A 27,664-nucleotide genomic window follows, 5' to 3' on the forward strand; every position below is an offset into this window, starting at 1 on the left:
TACACCTGTGCTTTCCCTACAATGACGGGTCAATATGTCTGCTGTGAAAATGGTCTATTATCTGCACTATATATAACGTTACTTGCCTGTATATAGAGCCTATGGTGCTAAAAATGTGTTTTTAAGCCTTTTGTTACGGTTTTATCGGTAGGACACGCTGAGGTCGTTGCCATAGCGACCGTAAACTTAGAGTTTCTCAAAAGGCAACTGGCGTTAGCTTAATAGGCTAATTTTAGGTTGAAAAACTAACATAATACCGGATTTGCCTTTAGTCTGCCAATTTCAATAGGGTCTTCTTATGATAATGGAAGCTAACCCTCGTGCTTTCGGGACAACATCCAAGATAGTGCCCCTCGCCTTACCCAAAGGGACGGAAAAGTTGTGTGAACTTTGTCAAGGAAGAGCTCACCTACAATGCACCAAGTGTCGAGTCACCTTTTACTGGTAAGGTCGAGTTATTCTAGCTAGCTACTATTTTTGTCATCACATGTTAGACATTTAGTTAATGGCTTTCAGACCACTTATTTGCGAAAGCATGATTTCCAAAAGTTGGGTTCATTTTGTGTGGGTTATTATGTACTAGTTGAAAGCATGTCTACAGTTTGGACGTTAGGTGGCAGTGTCCGCCATTTGTTTCACAGCGCCGCTGACAGAAGGCGCCAGAGAGGGAGAGGAGCAGCTGGAAATGAGATTACCACAACGTTTATTTCTTGCTCATGTGACTGGGGTGAGCTGTTGTCTGTTTGATAGTTTTAGTTGTTCAAAATTACAGCGTTTCCTTCGGCGTTGGCTTACATTTCTTCAGAGTCAGTTACAGATCATGAGATGGTGCTCGATGAAATCCTCGTTGGCACAGTGTGGGGAGTGAAGAGGAGCATGTGGTGACAGCCATCCCTGCAGGGATTAATGTGAAGGGATGAGCTACTAAAGCCAGTGTCTTAAACGGAGCTTACAGCCACTCATTGCCCTTGCTTCCCTGTCGTTTAAAAAGAACTACAAGTCAAGCACATTTTTGAATTAGATGGATAATTGTACCCATGTCATTTAAAGCAAGGCGTAGATGGGAGAAAGAAAGGAGTTTGATCTGAGCAGGAGCACATACAGTAACTGAAAAAATGTAATTGGTAAAAAGTTACAAGAAAATTACCAGAAACAATTAAAATATATAAATATATGTATAAATATATATATTTTTTTCTGTAGCGTATTTTTAAACGTAATAAATCTAATTATATAAATATAGTTTTCTGGACATTTTCTTGTTTTTTTTTAATAATGTCAAATAATCCATCCCTGCTAATTTTCAGATAATTCTTTTCACCTTTTAACAAAAAGGTAGGTGGTTGCAATTTGCGGAACATTTCTTGCTGAGTTGCTCATTATGTTCTTCCCATGTTTTTAAAGGGATCAAACCAATTTTTCGGTTCTAGAGGTTTACAGGGCATCTGAAAGCAGCACAAGAAGAGTAATGTCGCTCCAGGTTTCAAAGGGTTAAGAAATGAATAGGCTTTTGTTCTTTGCTTAAACAGATGACTTTGGTTTAAAAGAAGATTGTAAAGTTGTCACATGTTAGAGCTGAAATGGTTTATTGAGGACCTGACGAGCCATATCATGTTATTAGGCTGCTGGCGTGCCAGCATCCAGACTAATATTTGTGATAACTGTTTATTATGAGGCATATTGAAAGAAAATAAAGTACAATTACCATGTAGCCTAAGAAGACCCCTTGATTTGTGTGTATCTGCGCTTCTGTTGTAGTGACGTGGCCAGATCACTGCCTGCGCTGCTCCTGTCTCCGGTCCAAAAAACCAATACAGTGGTGTGCCTCAGTAGAAAAAAACTCAAGGAAAACCAAGACAGTTTCCACAGAAGTGTGCAGGAGAGGAGAGCCAGATGAACAAAATTACAGAGCAGTTATGTAATGGCATACAATTTAGTATGCCCTCTTTGCACTCAGGTGATATTTTCTAAATAGGATAGAGGCTCTGCTTTGGAAGAGTAGCACTTCAATTCAAACCAGCCAATATACTATATAGAAATATTTCACAGTTAACCCTTTTAAGCCTGGAGCAACATCAATTTTCTTGTGCTGCTTTCAGATGCCCGTCACAAGTATTAAACCCTTCAACCCCGAGCAAACTGGTGCGATTTCTTTCAAATACATGGGTAAAAGGCAATGAGCAACTTTGCAAGAAATGGTCTACAAACTGCAAGAAATTAGAAAATCTTGAAAATTATTTTTTAAAAGCCAGGGAAAAAGGTAAGAATTTAGGGAAAATTTTAAACAATCATTATTACATATTAAAATTATGTTACAAGCACTTTTCAAAGGTCATTTCCATGTGTTGTTTTTTTAATGAAAAAAATTTGGTAATTTATTAAAAACTTAAACAAATTTCTTGCTACTTTTTGGGGGCGTTTCTTCTGTCATCGCTTATTGACATTCCCATGTTGTGGGTGAAATAAAGCCAACTTGCTCAGTTTTTAAAGGGTTAATGGTATTATTATTTTGCAGCTAAGATGCAGTATAGGCTGTTCAGATCATAGCAGGGAAACAGGTTTTTATCAACAAACTGATCCCTAAGCCAACAACATTATGCCCAGAGCAGAGATTCAAATGCATTAAAAATGTTTGAAACAATGCCACAAAGAAAGTGATTTGAACTTGCATTGCTTTTAAAAGTCTTTTTTATTCTCCAGTCATACAGAGCACCAGCAGGCTGACTGGATGGGGATCCATGAAAGAATCTGTCAGCTGCTTGTTCCCATTCGCGCTCCGACACTCTTTAGTCTCCGCTCTCGAGCCGGCAAAATAGAAATGCAGCTTAAAAAGGTGAGGATGCATGTGATGCATTGGGACCCTGATTGTGAAACATAAAGTGCAATGTCGACATCCTTTTTTTGAGTTTGAGTCTAGTTTACATTTCTCACTGTCAAGGAAAATGTAAAGAACAACAGTAATCATGGAAACTTTATCTCTAGGCTGTTTAGAATTTTTGTATTAGAAGTCTGTCTGTGATCTCTCATTTCGTTTCAAATGGTCTAATGTTTCGCTTCCAGGCTTTTAGTTTTAGCTTTTCTAATTTCATACGACGTAAAGAGTAACCTCTTTTTTTTTTTTGTACTTGGACCCTATTTTTCCATGTTTTTGTGTGTAAGTGACTAATAGACATTTTTGCGGCTTGTGAAAGGGGCAAGTCATGAAATGGGCTCAGATTGTTTTTCTAAGTGTCTGTCAACATCTTCCTTTTCCTTGATCTGGTCCGTTTGTTGTCTTCCAGCATTTACTTACCTCTCACTAAGCTATAGACTGAGACTTCTCTGTGAACAAGACTTAAATAGACATAGTAACAAATAGACCAGATCAGCGAGAGGGAAAGAGAGACATTTTATTTCTCAGTAGGGATCCTTTCCATAATGTTGTTCGACACTTAGAATAACAGCCTGTCAGTGACACAAAAAAGCACGTTCAGTGGGTGTACGTTGATGGTGCGCAGGCGCTGCATAGGATTACATTACAGCCTGTTTTGCAGCTGCTGGCTGCAGCACTCTCACTTAAAAATAGACTATTTTCAAATGGTGTTCTCTGTATTAGATAAATCACTAAGAAAAGTTTTAGAATTTGAAACCACATAAGAACAGTGTTTTGTTGTCATTTTACATTTATCTTTGTAAAAGATGTGTAGGTGTGAAAGTAACCTGATGTGTTCCTTGGGTTTGGTTCCTTTCTTAGGAGGAGCTGATTGAGATTTGCAGGTCGGTGGCTCAGAGTAAGCTGTCAGAGGGGAAACACCAGGAAGCTCTGCCTGCCGCCCAGTTCTACCTGCGCTGTTCCATCGACATCCATGGCCCCAGCTCTGTCCAAACGGTCCCTGCCCACCTGCTGCTGGCTGAGGCCAATATGGGTGAGGAAGGAGCACAAAATGGTTTAAGCTCAAATTGTCTCCTGTCTCCCACTTGATGTTTTATGCATAACTGTGTGTGTCCCTTTCAGGTTTGGGTAATCTAGCCCTGGTGGCGGAGCTCCTGTCAAAGGTAGAGTGGATGGTGTTGAAGAACCCAGAATGTGGTCCCTCGGTCCACCAGCGGCTGCACAGGAGCCTGGGCCGCCTCTACACAGCGACCGGAAACCTGGAAGCAGCTCTGTTCCACTTTGCAAATGATGTTCGTGTCATAAGTAACACACTCACCAGAAACAGCTTCAGTACATGAAGCATTTACAACTATTCAATAACCTTTTTGATATTGTGAGAAACAAAATGAAAGCCATAACTCATCTGCACATCTCACCTCTCCATTTGAACTTTCTCACTGTTAAAATACTATTGTCACAAGTGAAAGTAAAAAGACTTAAATGTTTATCAAAATGGTTGGGGATACATTTTGTGTATATTGGCTAACTTGGTAATGAACAAATAATTTCAGCTGTCCCTGTATAAATTGTTCAGTAATTTTATTTATAGGAAAACATCAGATTTTATCAAATTTTCCTATGTTTTTTTTATGCAGACATATCAATTTGTAAAGTAACTAGTTACCAAAGTTGTCATATAAATGCGGTGTTATTATAAATATATTGTGCAAATTGTTTATCTTTCAGGATGTACAGTGTGTTGTTCCTTTTGTACCATGCGCTGTATATGAATATACCTTGTAAAAAAAAAGCATATTTCTCTGATGTTTTTTTGTTTGTTTGTTTTCAGATATATTTTTCCAGTGAGGAGTATGGTCTGGATAGCACGGTCACTGCTGGTGGCTGCTTCCTCATGGCTGATGTTTTTGCCAAACAGGGGAAGATGCACACTGTTCGCTCCGTGTACTCTGAGGTAAAATAACAGAGATGAGACAAATTTGGCCAAATCTGTGTTTGTCTATATATTTCATGGTTTATCCTCTACTGCTTATATTGTAGGTGGCACAAACTTGGCACCGGCATCTGACCAAACTCTTCAAGACCCACGTCGAAAATATGCAAAATCTTGATATGTTGTTGAAGCCGTCTTATGGTACGTCCTCTCATTAGATCCGTGCATTTTATATTTAATATAACAGAGCCATATAAAAACATAACAAAACAATATAAAACCATACATTTAGCTTTTGTCAACCTAGCCTATTCTACCACACTAGTCAAAAACAGTGCAGAGTCAGAAAATGATGACATCACCAATCCATCATTTGCTCCTATCGCTGATCAGCAGAGAGCTCAATTGGCGTATCCCTAAAAAAAAAAAAAATAAAAAAATAAGGTCAACAGTGCCTATATTTAGCTGAGCTGTCTTGCTGTGCAATCCGCAAGCTAAACCCCAGATTTACACTAGCATGCTTAGGGCTGACTAGAGACCAGTGCTGACACATCTCTGGCTGTGCAGCATCCGCACCACTACCCACTATCGCAGCTGCTGCCCTACATATGATGCTAAGCCTGTTAGCTGCAATGTAAGTTCCCAGGATGTTTACTAGGGAAAAGTGGCTGTTGAAAGGAAGTTGAATAGTTACACTAACTATACAGAAGATGCAGACGGATCTGTGTATATATGCCTATGGTAATGTACTGTAAGAGCTAAACAACATATCCATCTCTGTCTCTTTTCATGACTTTCAATCAGCCAAAGCCCAGCAGGTTGAAGTTGATGAGATTTTGAAGACAATGTTGGAGTTTGTACAGAATGACTTCAGAAAAGACTCAGCTCAGATTGCACTGATAGCCCACTGCCTGGCCATGCTGTGGTTCCTGGGAGGAGACTCCCTAAAGGTGAGTCACCTGACGAGGTGTGCAGGCATTAAAGGCTCAGTTTGACACAGTGACACAGTTCCCCATTTCCTCATACACCTACTTTGAAGGGCCGTCTCCAGATGGGATTATCTCTAATTGGTAAAGCCGAAAAGATGTGGTGGGAATTAGCAGGAGTTGATTCAACTGTCTCGACACTCTGACTTCCACCCTTGATTTGCAGTCTCTCAGTAATACCATTGGCGGCTATTTGTGCGTGTAAACTGCACGTGTTTAACTGAGGGATAAACTAGCAGATCTTCAGTGTGTCACGCCAGCTTAGAGGACGAGACAGCAACAGTGCAGCGAATGTGTCAGTACAAATGACTTTGCAGGAAGTTTTGTACCAGAGAGGTGACTGCCCTGAGCAGGCGAAGGAAAGAGATTGTAGCCTGACTCTAGTAAACACATAAATGGACACGACACCAGGCAGTCATGTTTTTATCTGGTGATTTAGTGGGTTGTTACGGCTGAAAAAACACAAGTTCAGTTTTTGTAATATATACGTCACCACCAACAACACCAAGGTCCCCTAACTAGTGGAAAAAATGCTGAACATATCAAGTCTTCTTTTTTTTTCAAATGGTGCCACTCTCTCAGGTCCAACTGTCAAGCAGAGACAAAATAACACAAGTCAACCAAGTCGCTCCCTGTGGTTAAAAATCTACGTTTTTAGTGCCAGAATAGCGGTTAAGAAAATAAGGATCATGGCTCACCATGCCGGGATGGTGACTAAGTTAACTAGCCCGCGGGACATTCCTACCGATTGAAGAGTATCTTTGATCTCCGCAGTGAAATTAAGTGTTTACTTTCCCACTTCCTAAGGGAGGTCACAATGAAGAGTTAGCGACATTTGCTCATCTGTACCACCAAGCCACAAGTCTGCTGTTCAGTCCCGTGGTCCACTTTTCCTTAGATTTATTAAACTATTAACCAAAACAAAAACTAGGCATTTTAATGACCACTTTTCCTCTTTTTTTTTACAGTATGGACTCCAGTCACATGACTCAAATCAGATTACAATTACAATTTTTTTTTAAAAAAATCAAAAAAGATTTACAACCTGTACTCAGACTCACTGACTTCACTTCACTTGGACTTGAGCCTTTTGACTTGAAAATACATGACTTCCCCCAAACCCAAAGATTAAAAGTATATTATCTAAAAAGTGTGTCATGTCAATTGATCTCCTGTTATTTGCTGAATCAACTGTCAATAATGCCATTCTTTCTAGCAAGTTGACACGTATTATTTAGTTCCCATGCGAAAACTATGTGATGGTCAACTAAAAACAAATTGCAGTATGCAAAAACATGCAGGTCAAGATTACATATGAAGGAGAACAAAGTTCAATAAACTTGTTTTGTCAAATGTAAATCCAACTTTTCAAAAATGTTGATGTGATTTTTGTAAATTTAATCAAATATTACTCTGCTGTTTAAATAGCATTAAGTGGTGAAGAACTCATAGTGTAGGACTTTGGACTTGACTTGGGACTTGTCAGTCTTGACTTGGGACTTGAGTGCAAAGACTTGAGGCTAACTTACCACCTGCAAAACAAAGAGTCCCACCTCTGGAAGTGTGTGATGGCAATTTTGATTTTTATTTTGACTTTTGGCCATGTTCAGTTTTTGTCATTGGGATGCTTGTTTTACATGAATCATAATTCAATTATCTTATTTTTTTCCTTGTGAGTCAACGCGTTGTTGCCAGGAAGGAAAAACATTAGATAAGAAGCCTGAGGAGATGTGTGAGACAGCTGTGGGTTGATATAACATCGTTCACACAACACTTGATTTGCACATACACAGAGCATATTCCCAGCTGTTTCTTAGAAACTGTGGGAATTCCACTGATGTCAGTGCAAACCTCAATGAAATCCACATTGTGCCTGCCATGTTTTCCTCTAAGCATGCATTGCTTCGTCAGCAGAATCAGAAAATGCTTTTCATGTCTAAATTTTCTCTCTGTTCTAAACTGTAAAGGACGCTTTAACAGCCTACCGCATCAGGTTGTTGGAGGGGTAAAGTGGGATAAGTTAAGCAGACCGAGTTGCAATTCAATTTTCAGTGATATTATTATATAAGTCAGCTTATTCTCCCCAGAGAGTTTAACAGCTGCAGCTGCTGTGTTTTGTTTCCCTTTGTGCTTGTGTGCCAGGCACTGGGATTTGGCAGCACTGCCCTGCAGGCCAGCCAGCTGATACCAAACCATGACCTGACAGAGCCCATCCAGGGCCTGCTGCAGCTGGTGCAGAGTCCGCGGACTCAATCACATCCTGGTTCTGACTAGTCACCGTACCTGCCCTGCTGATCCCTGTGCTTGGAGATCTGCTCCATCAGGACGTCTGTTTCACCCTACGCTAATTCACCCATGTGAACGAACAAACCACTGAATTGGTAGAAATAGTTTATAACAAAAGAGCTTATGATGTAATTTAGGGTTCATCCAGATATTGTATATATAGGCAATGTAGCACATAATGACAATATATTGTTGGGTTACATATCGTTTTAACATTGAAATGCTCGATAAAAGCAGTAAAAGGAGGAGAGGACACATTTTCATTGCTTTTGAATAATGACTCATCTTTATTTGAATCTAAAAAAAGAGGGATATATATTTACATCATTTTGCACATATGTGAATTACATGTATTTGGGATCCTTTTTGAACACTGTCAGAATGATACAGAACAGAATAATGGCGAGGGCATTTGCTAACAACCATTTTTAATGCAATGTTTTTGCTTAATTCGTACCTAGCAGTCCATAACTTCATCATCAATTCACCATATGCAGATATAATTAAATGTCTTCTAATGTCTATATTTTAACAGAGCATAAACATTGCATTTTCTTTCTGCAAATCAAAGTATATTGTAAACCTTTAAGCAAATCTCATGTCTGTTGTAAAACACATGGACATAAAATGAACCCAGTAATTGCTGTGAAATCCTACATATTATATACAATTCTGAAACATTTATTCATTATATCAAAACAAAGAATCACTTTTAAAATCATCTTACTACTAGTGTTACTAGTACTGATTTATACAACAAAATGTTTGTTTTTTTGGCATTCAGATTCATTTTTATGTGTCGAGAGGCAGCAAAGCATGGAAACGCTTAGGCTTCCGTGTATTCCCTTTTTAATTTTTTGAGCCAAATATACATTAGCAGCAGTTTGGAATTAAATAGTAACTTTGTGCTCTGTTGCGTTGCTGTACACAGTGACGAGTCCAGAGGTCCCTACACGTTTGTTCAAGGCTGACCAGGCACCACACGGGCCAGAGTACTTCCGATCATTTTGTGATTTACACACCAACCTCCTTCTTCCTTCCCTGTGTCACGAGCATGCGGTACCCGTTTTCTTTCAATATGCCTTGTATCCACTTTATCATGGCCATTGATCTATAAATACCAAGCAGAAAGAAACCCACCTGACCCGGGATCTTGACTCAACTATGATCCTTAAATCCCAGAGAAACCAGACAGTGAAAAGGCCTTGTGAAAGTTGTTGGGGCGCAGTAAAATGAACCTGAAATGGCTGGATGTGCTCTGTGTGCATATGGATGATGTGTAAACTACAGACTGAAAAAACAGGGCTGTAAGAGAGATATGAACATTTCATTCTGTCCTATGGCTGGCTTTTTAGTGTTTTGAAAGGATATGTGATCTTTGATTTACACTCACGTACACAATGTAGAATGACACAGGCTTCAATACAAAGACTTAAAAAAGGGGGACAACAACAACTGGAGATAGTTCACTCATATTAGCTTTTATGTTGGGATGTGACTTGTTGGTGATCAAGCCCACGTGCCTTTGCATGTCAGGAGAATGGACATGAGCAGATTCACAGTTTGTTTTTCAGATACTTTCATTATATAGATACCAGACAACATCACAGTAGTGTAAATGGTGTTACTGTCTCAGTGGAGCCAATGTGATTACTTGACGGCAGATTTTAAATATAAAAGCTGCATTTACTGTTGTCTGGCCGCTTTAAATTTGGCACCCCAAAGCAGGCCCCTGTTAGATTCCAGGCAGTTAGTAAATATGGGCCCACAATAAAGGAAATAAAATCAAGCTTCACAGCGGTTTCATTTTATTGAGACAATATTAGTGCACACAAACCACTTTTTTCTCTTTAAAATACCATAAATTAGGAAGAAAACAAGGAACAATATAAAACAAGCAAGGAAAAAAAGTGCATGTTAACCATGGTATACACCACATTGTCTTATATTGTAGTTTAGAACCTTTTTTTCGTTGTTGTTTGTGTATCTTTTTGTCTGCCTGTGGGGCTATGTGTAATGTTTTTGACATGTCTCCAGCTCGGATGAATATGTCATGCCTTTGGGGGTCAGGGGTGAGATCCAGGCTGCTTCCCTGAGTTGTGTTCAACAGAAAGGGCTATGAGTCAAAAAACATGGACGTCACTACGTTGAACAACGTAAGGTTTACATTTGTGCTTTTGATTGGAGCTGTAAATTATTTTTGATGAATGGCATTAGCCTCCCTCGGTGTTGATTTCAGAAGGCATACAAGAGGTAAATCAACAGGAACAAAAACCGTAAGCAATAAGCTTTTGGCCACTGAAATCCCTGGATCTTTTTCCTTTCTTTTCTAAGAAGAGAAAAAGTAACATTCTATTGTAAGAGACTGCAAAAATATACTTCTCTTTTTTTTTGTTATTTGTACACCATGCCAATGTATTTTGTGGGTTAAGATAGGTATTATCAAAAAACAAGGGAAAAACAACAAAATCTACAAATCATACGACTGAGAAAACACATCTAACCAAATTCATAAATGTTAGCACCAAATTTCAAACTTTCAGTATTGCAGGTCTGTACAAACAAGTTTGTTCACAATAGCTTATGAAAATTTCAAAGTTGGCAGTCATGTCAGCTGTTCCAGTTTCATCAACTGGATACTAGAATGTACTGAATCCACTACCTAAATATTTACAAAAAAGCTAAAAAATGAAATAAAAAAAGAATACACAACTACTTTTTTTTTTTTTTTTTTAGCTCTTTGACATAAAGGGAAGGAACACCTGGTATATCAGGGGCCATTCGAAAACCATAAGGATCCTGGCTGATATGTTCTGTAGGTTTTTAATATCTATGTCATCCTATGGCAGTGAGAAGTCACTGTTCTGAGGTATATTTTGTTCGCAACTGTAGACACAGCTTTAACAACCTGTCTCGTGTTTCCTAAATATGTCATCTGAGCGATTAAAAAAATGCATCTGTTCATCATAAAGTGCTAGACATTGAATGGGTTTTTAAAAAGCAGCAGACTGCTGCTGCTGGTAAGGGTAATCAAACAAGCAATCTATGAACGTGAAATTAAAAATCAAGTCATGGCACTCAACCAATTTTTATATGCCAGGTTGTGAGTCGTCAACAAAACTGCTATTTGTTATTTTTACTATCCTGCACAGGTTAGGGCAGTGTTGCTTCATTCGCAGTGAAGAGAATTAATTTATGGACAGCTTCTTATTCACTGTCAGCGTAGCAGCTCTGGCTACATTTCAACTACGCTTTTATTTAAAGGAGAGTTAAAACAGTGAAAATACATTCTGTTGTAGTTGGTTTTACAACATATGACATATTGTCATGTAGTGAAATTGTCTCTCATTTTGGTTAAAATGAAGGGCAGTAAATCTGACATAAATTTCCTCCATCTCCAGTTGCTGCAGGACAATCCCCATTCTGTTGTGTCCTTGACAGCAGCACTACATTGCTACATTGAGACTGTTTAATGTGTCAAGCATGAGGATGTATTCCTCTCACAAGAAGCTCATCACTTGGAAAAAAACCCACTTCATTTTACTTCCAATCCATAAATTATTACTGAAGTCTCAGCAGGAAACCCCCTTTTGTTGATTATCCCTTAGATAATATAAGGATATAAATATGGCAGGTGTATGCTTTTATTAAAAAAAAACATAGTCACCCTCCAGTTTCTTGCAAAACAGAAGCTCAGGTCAATTTGGCCGTTATGTACTAAATCCCACTCTTGCCACCACGCTGCGGTGTGAGCTGAGTTTGGATAGTGGGATGTGCAGTTTGGGAGTAGAGGTGCAAAGCGAGAAGAGTCAGGGGAGCAGCCTCAGATCTTTGTTATTTTTGAAGGGAGTTAGTAGGAGAAGGCTCATGTTTTGGTGTTTTTATTTCTGTGGTTGTGTCTGTGTGTTCAGTTTTGCTCTGCTTTGCATTTAACATCCTGTGTTTTTTGGATTGATATGTGTGTTTAAAAGGAATGTCTGTTGCCATGTGTACAGGTGTGTTTTTAATGTGTATTCGTGGTGTTTGTGTGTGCGTGAAGCTGCTTGAATCTTACTCAGTCAATAATTTGATCTCATTGGCGAGGAGGGTGTTGAAGTTGTAGGCTGGATCGGGTAGGTCAGGCAGGGTGGGGGCTGTGGACTGGCGGGGTGAGGACTGGGAGGGCTCTGCCAGCTCCGGGTCGCTCTCACTGGAAGTGGAACCCACGCTCATGTTGCAGACGGCCTCGGGCAGCGAGCCACCGCTGGTGGGCACGGAGAGCACCTCGGGCTCACTGCTGGTCTCGCTGGTGCTCGACACGACGGACAGCAGGGACATCTTACGAGTGAGGCGGCTGGGAAGCATAGACAGGGCGTAGTCGGCAACAATGCCTGCCACATCCATGCCACAGGCCTGGTCGAAGGCGATGAAGCCCACGTTGGCATTGGCCTCGCAGACTACAAATGAGCCATCGTTGAGCTGCAGCAGGTCAATGCCGCACACATCCATGCCGAGGATGTTGGACACCTCTATGGCCAGCTGCTTCCCCTGCTCACTCAGTGGACACATCATACCCACACCACCTAACAATCCACAGAGAGACATCAAACTGGTTAACACCTACAACCATCTCCTGTTCATTCACGTCACCATCCAAACAGTTTAAAATACTAACAAATACTGTGTATGTGGCAGATTTAAGATGTTTTTAAGAAGGATTTTCATCTTTTGAATATTCAGTATCAAAGATTCAAAAAATGCATCAGATCCACCGACAGTGAGTGAACATGATCTGTTTCATAAATGCAGAATAATGGATGGGACGCTCCTTATCGGCTGCAGAACTGCTCCTCACAGAGGAGAAAAACATGATTTGGTTAGCGCCAGTTGGATCAGATGCACCTACAGTTACTGCAAATGTCAACATGATCTGTTTCATAAATGCAGAATAATCTGATGACTGGTGTCCTAAATATGTCACAGCGCATTACAGCCTCAAAGAGACCAAAACAGCTCATGCTCTGACACTGAAAAACAGTCTCATCAGCTAGAATACTGTGTCACTTGATGTCTCTGGGGCAGACTCGGGACAAGCCTGTTGATTTGGTGTTGTTTCTCTAAACTGGCTTATATAGTGGATGGAGAATTATACTTGATCAAAAATTTAGAAACATGAAATATTTTCCTCATATGCAGGAATGATGACCAATGCAGGGACACCTTAAATGTGGCACACAGGTCTTTGTTAATGATAAATGCCTGTTGATTGTCTAAAAAACTCACTAGTCTTGAAAACTTAAACCTATTAGAACCTATTTTCCAGTGTTTTTTTTGGGTGTGAGTGACCAACAGGATCAACACTTTTTAAACCACTCCAGTATTGAGCGAGACTGCTGCAGCCAACATCTGCGAAACAGACAACATGGTCAATTTAAGTCCACTAAAAACAATCCTTATATCCACTAAAAGTATGTTACAAATTATGAAAAGAATCCTGATGAAGATTTACCCTTTTGTTAAGGAGAGAAGTATTTTTGTTTCAGAAGAAAAGCCCAGAAATTGTGATCACCAAACCCACCAGACTCCATAAAAAAAACAGTAATTTTAGTATGTATTGAGGCAGCATATTTTCACATCTAACTTGGTGATTAAAAAGTTTACTTCAACCAAACCAGAGTTAGTGATTGTTGGAACATTGGAGGGACTAACCAAGACGGCTTTTGAGAGATTTATTTTGTTTCTGTTAACTTTAAATTAAGTGGGTTTTAGGAGGATAAAATTTGTGTTTATTTCAGTGGAGACTGCTAGGTTTGGTGATAGCGATTTCAGGCTTTTTCTGGTTAAACAAAATGGATTTAACTCTTTAACAAAAAGTTCGATCTCTGTAAGGACCCTTTCCATAAGTTTTCAGACGCTTGGAATAATAATCTGAGACTGTCAGTGGCAAGAAACAATGCACATTAAAAGTGCGAGCATGCCACAAAAGTGTTTACATGGCAGCTTTTTTGGCAGCTCTCACTCAGTACTGGACCAATTTCAAAAACATTTGTCTCCAGTAGTGAAAAACATGGGAAAAGAGGGTCCAGGTTGAAAAGTTGGGCCTGTCCCTTTAAGAACTGTTCCAGTGTAGCAATGCTCACACTGTAACTGTAATAAGAAGAAGGGGGAGTGAAATCAGTACTGTAATATGTCTTTGACAGTGCTTAATAGTTTAGTAATTCAGAGTCATCACAGGCATCTCGGGCGTCTGCCTACCCAGGGAGCAGTTGCTTTGCATGCGACCATCAGTGGAACAGCGTAGCATCGAGCCGATGACACGACCGCCCACCAGGACCACCCGCACATCTCGGCCATGTGACTCCTTGACGTACTCTTGAAACAGGTAGGGCGTATCGTGACGGATCAAGTGGCACAGGTCTGTGAGGTGGTGTTTGTCCCGTGCCAGGAACACAGCCTTGCCTGGGAGAGAGAAGGACATTTAAGATAAAGGAAGCAGAAAAGTGAAGCTACTCCTCAGGCTGTTAGGATGACTGTAAACATGAAAACAAGATTTGTGCAGGGTCTGATATTTGCATAAGATTAGTTGGGAGGTGGATACCCAAGTTTTGCAGACAAGTAGCTGTTTCTGCTGACCAAGTTTCTTGTCAGTTCCTGTTACTCATGAAATGGATGAGACACTCCTCTTAGCAGCCACAGAACTGCTTCTCACAGAGGAGAGAAAACGCCTGTTTTAATTAGCACCACTTGGCTCTGTCTTCTGGTTGTCAAGCCCTCTGACCCCCAAAACCTTGTGATTGTTGTGCGTCTGTGTAAGTGCACATTGTGTGTAAGTGACAATCCAAATAAGATGTCATGGCAATCCCTTAGTAACTTCATAAAGATGTGAGGATGGACAGTGACGGACATGTTGTAACACATTACAAGTCAAAAACAAGATAAGCAAGAAGTCACTGTCCTGTGACTCAGCGAGACACATGATCACTCTGAGTGAGATTAAACACACTAAGGCATACACTCTTGAAAATTGCAATTCTTAACATCCCAACAACTTTCAAGGAAGAGAACATGAAAAATGCATTTGGGTCATGAAAACCTGGAAAAATGTTTTTTTACAAAGACATTTTTCAGGCCTGAGAAGGCCATGTAATTATTAAAAACAACTGAAAGTTTTGGAAAAGTCATGGCTTCTTGTTATGTCAAAAAAAAAAGGGGGCAGTACTTTTTCTTTGGATAATGTCTATGTAACAAAGTTATGTAACCGCAAATGTATTTTCTGTAGCTGCTGATGTAATGATGTTGTTTGTCATCACGTACGCTTCTTCATTTTCACTCCATGTTCTGACTCTCCCTTCATGTATGCCAACAGGCTGAAATTATATTTGAAAAGAGTTCAAATCTGATATGTTTTGAAAAACAATGGGGAAGTGGGGCAAGGAAAAAAATTAGGGTCCTTGAAAAGTCATGGAAAAGTCTTGAAATGCTGTAAGGAAAATGTGTAGGAAACCTGTTGATACCAATGATTCTTACGATTTCGAGACGGCCCTTTATATTTGTTTACAGGCATTTGTATTTGCTCATGAGAAGGAGGCCAGGTTGGATATTAGCCAATGTCAATGGTCAACCACAGAGGGGAGGAAAGCAACCCTTGAGACGTGGAACTCCATAAAAAGGGTCAAGTTAGTTGACCAACGGCTGCTTTCCCTAACAATGCGCTGTGATGGCAGTCCAGGCTGGCCAAGGTCCATTGTTATTCCTTTATACAATGGCAGAGCCAGTCAAGTGTCAATAACTATGAATGGGAAAAGGCTAATGGGTCACCAGACAATGCTGGAACTTATCTTCAACACTAATGGCAGGGCTCAAATGTCCCACACAGGCCTCCTGAGAATTCATGCAAAATGAGGAAACAACAGTTTACTAGAAACAAAAATGATTATCCAAGCATCCACACTGCAGGCATTACAAGTTCCTGTTTTGTGTTTGCTGCAGCACCACCGTCCTAATCATTTCACACTCTGTCAATGAATTTCATGTTAGGGTGGGCTGGGCTGCCATTAGGGGCCTGCGGTGTACAGAAGTGTGGTGCAGTGAACAGAGCTGGTGACGGGAAGAAAGTGACTGATGATCTTACCTCTGTGGCCACGTGCGTTCTTCACCACCACAGGGTAGCCCAGTGGCTCCGCCTCGTCAATCATCTTGCGGAAGTTGTCATGCCCACCTGGGAAATGCCCATGCACACAAACACAAAGCAGGAACACATGCAGACACATTCGCCCACACACAGGTGTAAAATATATTAAAAACTGTCCTTGTTTTGATAGCGTGGTTCACACATTACAGCTGACTGAGCAGGGTGGCGGGAGGAAACAAGGCCCTGTCGCTATGGCAACAGAAGTGACTTAAAACAGCGAGGCTGTAGCAGTGTTTCCTGAGCTTATACTTATTTTGCTGCCTGATTCATGAGATTGGAACAGAACAGTCGCTGAGGGACGCATTAATGTGAAGCAGCTGACCGTATCTGATGCTGGCTCAGAGTGGCAGCTTGTAGCAACAGATGTGCTTCAGCTTTCTCTGCTCTGGCTCAAAAAGTGATTGAAAAATATAAAAAAAAAAATACTGAAAAATGTATGCGTTAATAACTTCTCTCCATCTTCATCTCTGTTTGCCCGTCTGGTCTTATCTGGCATTCGGTCAAGGGAGCAGATGTGAACTACCTCGTCACACAGCTTTTTCCAAAGGGATTCACATGTGTTTTCAGTGAGAGGGAGGAAAAACAGAGGGAGCAGATGAGGAGAGCGAGAAGACATAAAATGTGGGTCCGACCGCGTCATAAGCTGCTGAGGTGGAGAGCAGAAGGCAGGCAACGGCATCTTTTATTTTGAAAAATCATGAGGGGGCATGGGGTGGGGCGTTGGGGGGGCCGTGTTACATAAGCTCTCCAGCCGCTCTGCATGCACCGCCTGGCCTACTGTGCAGAGAGACAAATGGAATGTAGGCCAAACACCCCCTCCTCTTTCTTCCTTTCTTTCTCTGTCTGTATCCTTCTCTGTCTGCTCTCACAAACACCACAGCATTGTCGATTTTTGGAAAAAACAGAAAGAAATGTGTGCTGTCTGTTGTCAGCCATTGTTTTGTATTTTAAAATCAACAAAGTAGAACAAATAAAGACAGCAGTCGGGCTTGTGTTGTTGGGGCTGCATCCTCACATGTCTTGCCTTTATCAACAGTAGGTTAAAACCAGTGGTGTTAGAGAAACTGAGAAATTATAAATATATGTGGTGTAGTAGACAGCTAGTGGATTTGGCCCTCTGTTGTTTGAGCAATGGCTGTGATGAAGGGACTGTCTGACTGATGGCTTATTAATCTGTTACACAAACACATTTGGACTAAAGCCTGTGATGCAACTAATGTGATTGGTATATCAAAAAAAACATGCTTGGCACAGCAGTGCTGGTGTTCATGCTAATATTCGTTTTATTCTACATGACTGTAGATTCTACTCCCTTGTAATTTGTTTATACCCACACAGGCAATATTTACATCTTTTTTTGTTTACCATAACCTATAGCTTGTGTTTTTTTGGCGTTCACTTAAGTTGACAGAAATAAATTAAGTCATGGCATGAGCAGCAAAAGCTGTACATAGACGTTTTAGTAAACACAAAGCACAATGAAAATTCATAAACTGATGTATGAAAGAATGTATGTTTTGAAGCTGGGTTTACTGGCTCTGTGGAACTTGCCCCTCAAGTGGCATTGTCACGTTGTCACTTACATAATGTAAAGTTATGTTCTTATTACAAAATTACCAGCAACCCTGTTACATAGGTTAGGTTTAGGAAAATAACACTGGGTGTCTTCATGTTATGTACTTAATGCAAAGTTAGGTACTTAGTGGAAAGGTACATAGGTTAGGTTTGGAGTTCAGTTGCTGAGTTGGTTAGAGTTAGGTTAAGAAACATGGTGATGACATACCTTAAAATATCTCAAAGTTAACTCGGTTTCACAAGGGACACAAACACTGGTCTCCTGAGGAAAGCCCTGTGTTTGTTTGACCCATCCATCATACCAACATGCCTCCTAACACAGAGTTTTGCTTTTTATACAGTGCATTGTGTATGTCAATGCACTGATCCTGTGATTGCAGTCTTCCTAATTACATGGGTTATTTATAAATTCTGCTGCATTGCATATGAACAGTGCACGAGGACAGCCTGATTTGAGCCAAAGTGTCTATATTTATTCATTCTTGAGACAATTATTTTTAGTGCTCTTCTCAGGCTACCAGTCTGTATTTTGTAGTCTGCACAGAACCCCAAGAACCCTGCAGGAGGTACAATGCAGCGTGGACTCTGTAGATGTATTAATAAAGTCAGTTGCATCACACATTCATTAACTGACTTGCTGATTATAGTCACGGAGAACCACACCACATCAGATGTCTTAGTTACAACAACACAGTGCTACCACAACACACCAACACTGTGAAAAAGCTAAATGTCAACTATTGATTTACCGTAGGAAAAGGTGTCAGGGAGAGGCACCCCATGGCCGGCCAGCTCCTGAAAGGTCCAGAACTTGTTGACGCAGTTGAGTATGGCCTGGGGACGGTTGATCAGCCGGCAGCCCATCTTCTCCAGGTGGCGCAGCACAGTGATGTCACTATCTGACTGCACCCAGGGCGTGGGCACTCGTACTACCACCACCTGAGGATAAGATGTCACCAATTCCTGCTCCACTCGCAGACCTGGAGGGTGAGCCCGTGGTGGGGGAGAGGAAGGAGAAAGGGTGGAAACAGGATGACCATCATCAAACAGAACACTAGATTTGTCATATATACAGTTAGTTCTTCAGAGCACTCAATACACTTATGTAGAAAATGCACTCATATTATCCACTCTGTTTCTGCAACCAGAGCCATCAGCCAACACCACCTCTCCACTTGCCACGTCAGAAAGAGACGCATCATTGTTTATAGCGACCATTGCATCCTAAAAGTTACATTTACAGGAGCTGGAAAGATTGTGAAAGTGGTTGGTGAGATTCTGAATCCACCATCTCCTGATGGAAAAGTTAACTCTACTTACAGAGACTATTTGTGGACATTGTTCCAGTCGCTGCCACACAGCTCTGACTGAGAGCTGGCCGGGTTACAGGACAAGGCAGAGGCAGCCAGCTCTGAGGCTGCTGATGTTAAGTCATGAATTTGGAACCTCTCTTGCCAGCCGAGTATTTACACGGTGCCCATATCCACATACAGTAGTCCCCTGCGATGCCGCCAGTTCCTCTGCCTTTTGGGCCATTATATGGTCTTCTCCTCTGACTCAGAAAGGGATAACCTTCCTGACGTACTGATGTTATACACTATTTTGTCTCAATGTAGGGCAGTGGGGTAGGGAGAGATGTCTGAAAAACCCAAGGGTCTGCAATTTAACCACACATGAAAACACATCAGAGAGAAAAGCATCACCACAAACATGACTAAACTAACAAAGTATTTGTTTAGTTTTGTTCTTTAAAAAATTCTGGATATTTTTGACTAGTCCAACATTTCTTAAATTACATGGTAATACATTTGGATCCTAAATCATTGTCATTTAACGACTATTATCTGAAATCCACTGCCTTTTGTTTTATTGAGAGTCAAACTGACATTGGTTTTCAATGCCTCAGCCTGACACCACTTTTATTATGCAAATGTGAGCTAAGTAAATACAACAGGCTAACTGAACACATCTGAATAGGTCACTGATCAGCCTCAGCACAGCGTGCATAAGCCCTGCAAAACAGGAGCGAGTCAAAGAGAAGCTTGTATAGTACGATGGTGGAAATAAAGTTGGCATGACACAAATACACTGACTTTTCTACACTGAAAACAAAAAACGGTCAAATTTCAAAATTTTCTCCATTCTCTATCAATCAACTGCCATCTGTAAAGAACAGAGTAAGATTTTAACAGAATATTGGCTTGATATTTGCCAAACACAGATGGCAAATTCACCAGCCATAACCAGAGATTTGGCAGCATTTTACTGGAGACTGGTGTTACTTTGTCACCCTTTATGAGAAGAGGAAATGGAGACAGACTGTGAGATTTTTAAGAAGGCGATGCGACCCAACAGCTCATCAGGAAGAACAGATTGGGTGACGACAAAACCTGTGTGTTTGTTCTGGTATGCATACATCTTTATATATGAATACAGGAAAAAAAAGGAGGGGGGGGGCATCGTTGTCATGGGCACAGCGCTTCACCTCTATTGTGACCTGAATTTCAGCCATCTTAGAATCTGCAGGCTCACAATAGTGACAACGCTGCTGGCTGAGATCATCAGAGGTCACCAGAAGATCGGTGGTCGCTGAATACATAATGAGAGCAGACATGTGCCGGCAGATGCACTGTGCATCAAACCTACATGGTGTGTATCATGCACACACTTTGGGTGTGGCCAACACATGTTTTTAGGGTAATTCAGTGCAGACACAGGTAGAGGAGAGAACAGGAGAAAGGCAGCAGGCAGAAAAGGTCAGAGATGTCTTGTAGCCTTAACAGAGAGGAAGGGAGGGAGGGAGGGGAGGGGCAAATAGAGGCGTATAGGAAAAAAGGAGTGCCAAGCCATGAAAAGACTGCCACCCCTCCCTTTTTCTCCGCCTCCTTCTCCTCACAATCTCAGTATAGAAGCAGGAGGATTTACTGTCCCTTCAGCCCAATTCAGCACTCACACACTGCTCTGATTGTGCCGCCTCTGAGAGTGGTATTACAGTGGGAAGTGTCAGGGGATGTGGTCTCATGGTTTTTGACAGACAGTATTCACTGTTCATGGTGCTCATCTCCATCTCCAGGGGAACCAAACAGAGACCAATGAGGCAGCCGGATGAATCAGCCCTATTCATTTGTGCAAGAGTTTGTGTGCACTGCACTGTACATCATGTGACCATTGCAAAAACATTCAGAAACCCTCCTGACCATTACTGTCTTTAACAAAAGCAACTCGTTTTTTTTTTTGGTTTTTTTTGTGTGTGACAATGTCTAATTTTCTGTGGGTGTGACCTGTGAGAGAATTTCTTTCCCTTACATCTACGACAGACCGTAATGTTTTTATGGTTCAATGGACTGTATATGTGCGTCCCATTTTAAATCTGCCTGACAAAGCTAACAAGCATTACAAGCATTCTACGCATACCGCTGCGACGTCACAAAGCAGGCGATGCCGACAAATGCTGTGCCAATGCTTGGCCAATGGGTCCTGCCAGTCCTGAATGCCGTCTCAGACTGAGTGTGGGTATCCTGTCTAAATTAGCCTGATGATGGGGCGGCAGCTTAACCCACAGTTTCTTCTGGTTTGGTTTGAGCAAACAATGCCTTCAATGGTCTATTTGCATATCTGTCATCAGTAACAGACATCAGACAAAAACATATACTGTAGGCCTGCTGTGAGGCCAAGCAAAAAGATCTTTTGTTCGCTGAGCACAGAGGCCTGCATATCCTCTGTGAGTTAGCCTGTGAACTGTATAGCTGAAGCCAATTTGGCATTTGCAGTACTTGATCTAACCTGCGGCAGACGAGACATATCAAAAGATAACAGGAATATTTGAACAGGATATAAACAGAGCTCAGCAAACATATTAAATTGCCACAGAGGACTTTCAACATTAAATAGGTCAAACACATCAACTATCTGTTATCTTTTATGCGCCTGCTTTAGGGCTTAGAAGTAGTTCATTAATATTGTATACAATATTTCAGATGAGATTTAGCAGGGTCATATGATGATGCTTTAATATGATGACTCTCAATTCTAAAAAGATAAAGCTCTAAGAAGTAGAAAAACTTGTTCACTTTTCTTAAGATGCCAGTTCTCTTTGACATCACACTTCACAGCAACATGCTGTTCAGTTTGGGGAACATCAGTTTAAGCTGTGATTTAGCATGTGCAGTACTACAATGATCAATCAATATCACACCATAATTAATAAGGAAAATATTCATAGTAATATATTTGTAAATATGCATACAAAAACTGAATTGCTATGAATCCTTATGAATAATACTCACCACGGATGCAATATGTTATAACAGTGTTGTTGTAGGGAATTAAGGTGTACTTGTGTGAGTCTTACACTGTCATCACGCCTTACTCAAAAGCTATTTATGTTTTTGACATGATGCTGTGTAGGAAATATTTTGTTTCCACCAGCAACAGAGACTGGTGGTACAAACACTAAATATGCCACTGATATTTTAAGTGAATTACCTTTGACATCTCTAAATGAGGCTTCATCACCTACCAGAGTGTAATACTGCTGGCTCAAGATTTCTGTGGTGGCTGATTTCAGGTTGTGTGTGTGTGTGTGTGTGTGTGTGTGTGTGTGTGTGTGTGTGTGTGTGTGTGTGTGTGTGTGTGTGTGTGGTGAGGGGGTTATGTGATATGACAGCAAAATCAGAGGAACATGCAGAAAATATTCCATTTTTCAATAATATTTGTTGGTTTGTGGTAACCTGCAGCCCGTTCCCACCACAGTGATGATACAGTGATCATTCAGCTTCTGAGAGCATTAAGTTAAGAGGTTTAGAGTCCAGTAATCATACAGCAGACACTGCTCCCTTTGGCGACTGCAACTATGCAAATTACAAATGCAAGTGCTTATTTGTGGTATGACCATGTATAAAAAGAAAGGCTCAACATTCAAAACAGATAAAGAGAGATGCGTCAGCCGCTCGCGTCATAATAAGGACCTCCTATTCTAGGAAGTGTTGTCAGGTACAACAATAACAGTGAAAACAAATTTTCAGCATGTGTCAGTCAATGCTGCTGTCACTTGAACTATTTTTTCTTCTCGAGGAAAAAGCAAGAACTGTGATCCTCTTTGGCACTACCAATAAAATGCAAATGTCCCTGGCTGCATGTGAGTACCTGCAAATGAGATATTGCCAGCTATAAAGTGATTACCTGGTTTTCCTTTGAGGGAGTAACATGCACAATCATAAAAGTCACAGCCCCAATAACTCAGTCTTATTATATAAAGATGTAGTGTATATTTGCTAAGCGTTTTTAAAATATCTATATTACAAGGCAACTGAGAACCCAAAAACGTGGGGTAAACATAAGCGGCCCATCAAGTATCCCTAATTTATGACATGAACCACCACCTGTAAAATAACACTCCGCAGCTTGTCGATGTAAATCAGGCTAACAGCTATGACATACTGCTGGTTTCATTTCTCATCAAATGGGGAGTAGGCGCTTCATAAATAACCAAATGAGGAATGGCATTCAAGCCACAGTATCTCAGCTGCATGGGTGTTGATGCTGAGACACACTCACATGTCTGGAGGTATATTAAGCCTGCCTTAATCTTCACGTTCACTGACAAAGGAGTGTTGCATTTGTCGTGTTTGGGGTAAAAGTGAGTCCACAGACATGTGAAACCATCGCTAAGGATTGTGACATCAGTTCATATCCGGTTGCTTTTTAAGCATCTTGCAGCACAAATCATGGGATGTGAAATGCCTTTAGCTCGCTGAATGCTGGGTTTGGCTCTTACGCAAGGGACCATGATTGGTTATTAACACATGATGTTGTGTGTGTGCGTGCATAGTCATGTCTCCTCCTGGGGACACGTTGAACCCATTAACTTCAGTACGAAATGTGGACCTCAACCTGAGTCAAGACCACACAAATGAGCCGAGGGAATGAGAAACCTTTGGAATAGCAAGCTGTAAAGGTGTTATCAGTTTTAGGATTGCATTCTGACCTAACCTAAAACAAATACTTTGTGTGCAAGACCTCTACTTTTTTATGGTTGAGGTTGCTATTGTAGCATCTTTTACTAGTGGAAAGGTTATCCTTGAACCAGTTCTGTGTCTTATCAGAGTCAGCGTCCCATATCATTCTTACTTCTAAGTACCATGTACTAATTTTAGGACAAAACATTTCTTTTTGCACCCTCTGAAATAACTTGTTTAATTGATATCAAATGACGTGTAAAACCTCATATGTAAACACATTTTATTCAAATGTAAATGCACCTGAGTAAAACAGACAGTAGTGGTAACCACTTAAAGAGGTGGTCAGTGACTGCAAGAGCATTATTGATTACATGATGGTGAAAAACCATTTATGTTTCTAATGTAGAACCAATGAGGACTGTAAACACTCACTGATTATCTCTCAGTCAGTGCATAAGTAGCTGTATTTCCCTATGTTTGTCTTAAAATCCAGAGGCTGCTTATTGACTCTGGTGCTGTATTCTTATAATAATCCACATGAAAATTCAGACTGACTAAAGGGATATAAATACTACAAGATATTGGCAACTTTAACTCCATGAAACGATGTGTTCAAGCTGCCAACTTCTGTTTGGACTTTGATTTGAAGTTCCTGAAGAGTTTCTGTAGTCCACATGTAGTGTGGGTGATTTAAATGTAAATAAAAGCAGCATGTAATATGTAGGTATGCAGGGTCAGTGTGCACCTCAGGACCCTAGCCATATGTAATCTTTGGCTTCCTGTGTAGCAGGCCAACAGTGTGGCCAATCTGTCCACTCGTTGTTAATCTGTGATGTCAAGCCAAGGCTCAGAAGACGTTTACTGTGTGCAGACTTGGGGCCAGGATGGATTACGGCTCTTGCTAACTGCCCTGCTCCAGTTGTGTGTATCTTTATTAGATACAGGTCTAGACAGCCGCCTGCCTACCTATCCTATTAGCTATGTATGGTTTCATTATCTGACTGTCTCCAAGACATATTGAGCATTTTCTGATATCTAATGATCAGCCTATTTTGGTTTGTTTCTCAAGCCATGGTAGTAAAAACTGCATTATAATGTAATTTTCATGTGGTAGATACTCTTTACAAATGCCAAAAAAAGCCAATTCTTCAATTTTTGGCTCTACTATGGTATTTGAAAGACATGTAATTCCTTAAGCGCCATGCCTTCCGCTTCAGTGCTCCATTGTGTTAAGTTTACAGCTTTGTCATGACTAAGCTGTACAGTAGACCTGATGTAACAGTATGTAGTCTGCAAGGGACGTGCTGCCCAATCTCACCCCTATTCGTCCCACATCATTTCTCAACTATTCAGCCTCTGCCAGTGCCAGCCTACACTGTTTATGTGTTAATTGAGACCCGCACGCCTCTCATCTGGTGACACAGGCCCCACTTCACACCGCCCTGATGAATTCCATGTGTGTCTGTTTGTTGAGAGCTCCTACTGTTACCATCACTTTATCAAGGCCTCCTGAGTCGATGCTGTGAAATGTTGTCATCTCGTAACAAGCAGAGCACAAACAGAGTGTTCTGGACATAGCAGTACTGAAATGACGACAAAATATTGACTAAAGGTGTGTCATCGCAAAATAACGCAGATAGGGTAAAATATACAGAAAACCTGAAATAGTCGCTGGATTAAAGGGGAACACCAACTAAATTAAGGATTTCAAAATGTTACTTTCATGGTGGAGGAAAGTTCAGTCAATATTTGTGAACATGAGCTACTCTGTCTCAAGTATTAAGTCTGGAGCTGCTCTACAGACAATGAATGAAAGCCTGATTTTGTGGACAATATTTGTCTGTTTTACACCCAAATGAACCTTATTCTATTGTGGTGTTCTCATTTCTTTAACAGAAGTATATATATATCTATAATATAATATGTACCCATATTATACTCAGAACATTCACCTGGGTGCTCTCAGTGTCTTGTATGACATATTTCCTTTTTCATTGTTTATGGAGCAGCTCCTGACTTTATACCCCGTGACATCACAAATTTGAATTAATTTACTTACACAATTGGACTGTCATAGACCATAAGAATAAAATGACTGAATTTTCAAAATGGTTGAAATTCCCCCTTAAGCTGGTAGTTCAACTAAAAAAAACAACAACAAAAAAATAATCCTAGTTATTGTTTTCCTTCCTTTAACCTGATTTTTTGGAAGGCTTGTGGTTGGACAATGAATTCATTTTTTAGAAATGACTTTAGGTGCTGGTTATAGTAACATTTTAAATAAAAAATACTGAATTGATCGCTCAAACTCGACTAGGCTACTTATAAGCAAGGTGTCTGCAGGTATTAGACACTAAATGTAATGCTTTTTAAGACCTTTTCAAGAATTCAAATCAAATTGAAGACAAATAATTAGTTTCTTATTTTAGTATTGCACGTTTTAAATATATATGTATATATATATATAACTAAGTGGAATATAAATATACATATATAAGTAAGTGGAAGGTCAGAAATGTGAATTTTCACACAGTAGAGCTCGACTCATTTTGACAAAAAGAAATTAAACACTGTCAATTATTAGACTAAGACCTCACAAATTAAAACTAGGAAATTTAGGACTTTTTAATGACCTGCTTGCAAACCTTTCTGCATGTGAAACATGTTTACATTCTTCTTTTCAGGACAGTTTTGAAAAGAAATGTGCCTGGTGCCGGGTTACCATGTGAAACACAAGCTAACACATTAAAGAATATCATGAATGTGTTTTCAATAACAAATGCCTAGGCTTTATACTAGGGCTTCTGTGATATTAAAAATCCCTGTTGTTTAGATGCTTAAGTAGATCGTATCATGGACGGTATTGTTGGGACTGTAACGTATTCAGTGAAATTAAATCAAGCATCATCACTCCCCTCTGGAGGCAGTCTAGCTGAAAGTGGGTTAGGCGGTCACGTCTGTGGTTACACTTGGCTTCCTTGCTAGCAGGCAGACCGGGCTAGCCCCTCTACTCGCTATACAGCAGTGTGGTCCCCAAACAATGACGGCCTGCCATTAACTTTGAGGAGCCCGTAGATCACTGTTGATCACTGCACCATTCATCCACACAGCTCACGACAACACATCCACTGTTTTGAATAACTGGGTGATACTTGCCTAATTGCCCCTCGCTGATCGTTAGCACGATTTGATCCATGAGAAGGGAGCGGAATTCAACATCCTCGTCGGCGCAGCGCTCCTTCAGTGCCCGGAGGATCTGAACTTGTGGGTACTCCTGGCTGATACGCCTGTCGGTCACGAACCAAACCCGAGAGCACATGTTGGATTCAAAAAGTTAAAAACAGAAAATCCGGCTGTGAAACACACAGTTGTAGCTGCGGCAGGTGTGTGGTGGTGGCGGCGAGGGCTCCGGGGGTCGGGCGGCAGCACACAGATGCTCACACAATGGAGACCTCGGCGGCTAACAGCACGAGCAGGCGGTGATGTGGCTAAAAACAGCGCTAACCGTTGAGTGGACCGAACCTGCTGATGAATAATCTTCTTTATCACCTTTGTTTCCCTTCATTTGCAGCCATTTAGTCTTCCCGGGGGGCGTTAGTTGAACCCAGACCGCGCAAATTCGACACGAGCGAGATAAAAAATAACGGTATGTTGACTAGCAGAAACTTGTATCTTTCAACCGATGATATCCAGCTCTCGGCACTATTTGCCCGCCGGGGCGAACAAAGCCCAGGCTGTGCCGCTGTATATCGTCCAATAGCCGCCTCAAAACTGCCGATAAAGTTTTCCTGCGATCGCTGCACGGCTTTGCAAACCGCTAAGTCGTGGCTTTATGACAATAAACAGCTAACCCACACAACGACTACCCTCTCTCCTCCGTTT

At 40.8% G+C, this 27,664-nt stretch overlaps 2 protein-coding genes across 3 annotated transcripts; one reads left to right on the forward strand and one right to left on the reverse strand.

The window, feature by feature from the left end:
• Positions 1–8,340, forward strand: zmynd12 (zinc finger, MYND-type containing 12). Of its 2 annotated transcripts, none has more exons than XM_042492242.2 (8): positions 1–444; positions 2,701–2,833; positions 3,734–3,905; positions 3,995–4,164; positions 4,704–4,826; positions 4,913–5,006; positions 5,610–5,755; positions 7,934–8,340. In XM_042492242.2, exons 1-8 carry the CDS (start codon positions 299–301, stop codon positions 8,063–8,065), a joined length of 1,116 nt encoding a protein of 371 aa, XP_042348176.2. In that variant the 5' UTR covers positions 1–298; the 3' UTR covers positions 8,066–8,340. The 2 variants fall into 2 exon arrangements, with proteins under 2 accessions (XP_042348176.2, XP_087938434.1); XM_088082308.1 differs by lacking the exon at positions 1–444 and adding an exon at positions 609–727.
• rimkla (ribosomal modification protein rimK like family member A) lies at positions 8,335–27,664 on the reverse strand. Its single transcript, XM_042492244.2, has 5 exons — positions 26,939–27,664; positions 18,572–18,802; positions 16,188–16,274; positions 14,312–14,515; positions 8,335–12,639 (listed from the first exon to the last, which is right to left on the reverse strand). The coding sequence occupies exons 1-5, from the start codon at positions 27,099–27,101 to the stop codon at positions 12,128–12,130; spliced, it is 1,197 nt and encodes a 398-aa protein (XP_042348178.2). The 5' UTR covers positions 27,102–27,664; the 3' UTR covers positions 8,335–12,127.

The sequence above is a fragment of the Plectropomus leopardus genome, chromosome 9 (assembly GCF_026936395.1).
Source record: "Plectropomus leopardus strain MGB_pleo_1.0 chromosome 9, ASM2693639v1, whole genome shotgun sequence".
Classification (NCBI taxonomy): Eukaryota; Metazoa; Chordata; class Actinopteri; order Perciformes; family Serranidae; genus Plectropomus; species Plectropomus leopardus.

Coding starts and splice junctions, on each gene's coding strand:
- rimkla (XM_042492244.2), bottom strand. CDS start 27,101: ATGTGCTCTCGGGTTTGGTTCGTGACCGACAGGCGTATCAGCCAGGAG. Junction 18,803..26,938: donor GATCAGCGAGGGGCAATTAG/GCAAGTATCACC, acceptor CTCACCCTCCAG/GTCTGCGAGTGGAGCAGGAA. Junction 14,516..16,187: donor GAACGCACGTGGCCACAGAG/GTAAGATCATCA, acceptor TCTCTCTCCCAG/GCAAGGCTGTGTTCCTGGCA.
- zmynd12 (XM_042492242.2), top strand. CDS start 299: ATGATAATGGAAGCTAACCCTCGTGCTTTCGGGACAACATCCAAGATA. Junction 2,834..3,733: donor TAGAAATGCAGCTTAAAAAG/GTGAGGATGCAT, acceptor TTCCTTTCTTAG/GAGGAGCTGATTGAGATTTG. Junction 5,007..5,609: donor GTTGTTGAAGCCGTCTTATG/GTACGTCCTCTC, acceptor ACTTTCAATCAG/CCAAAGCCCAGCAGGTTGAA.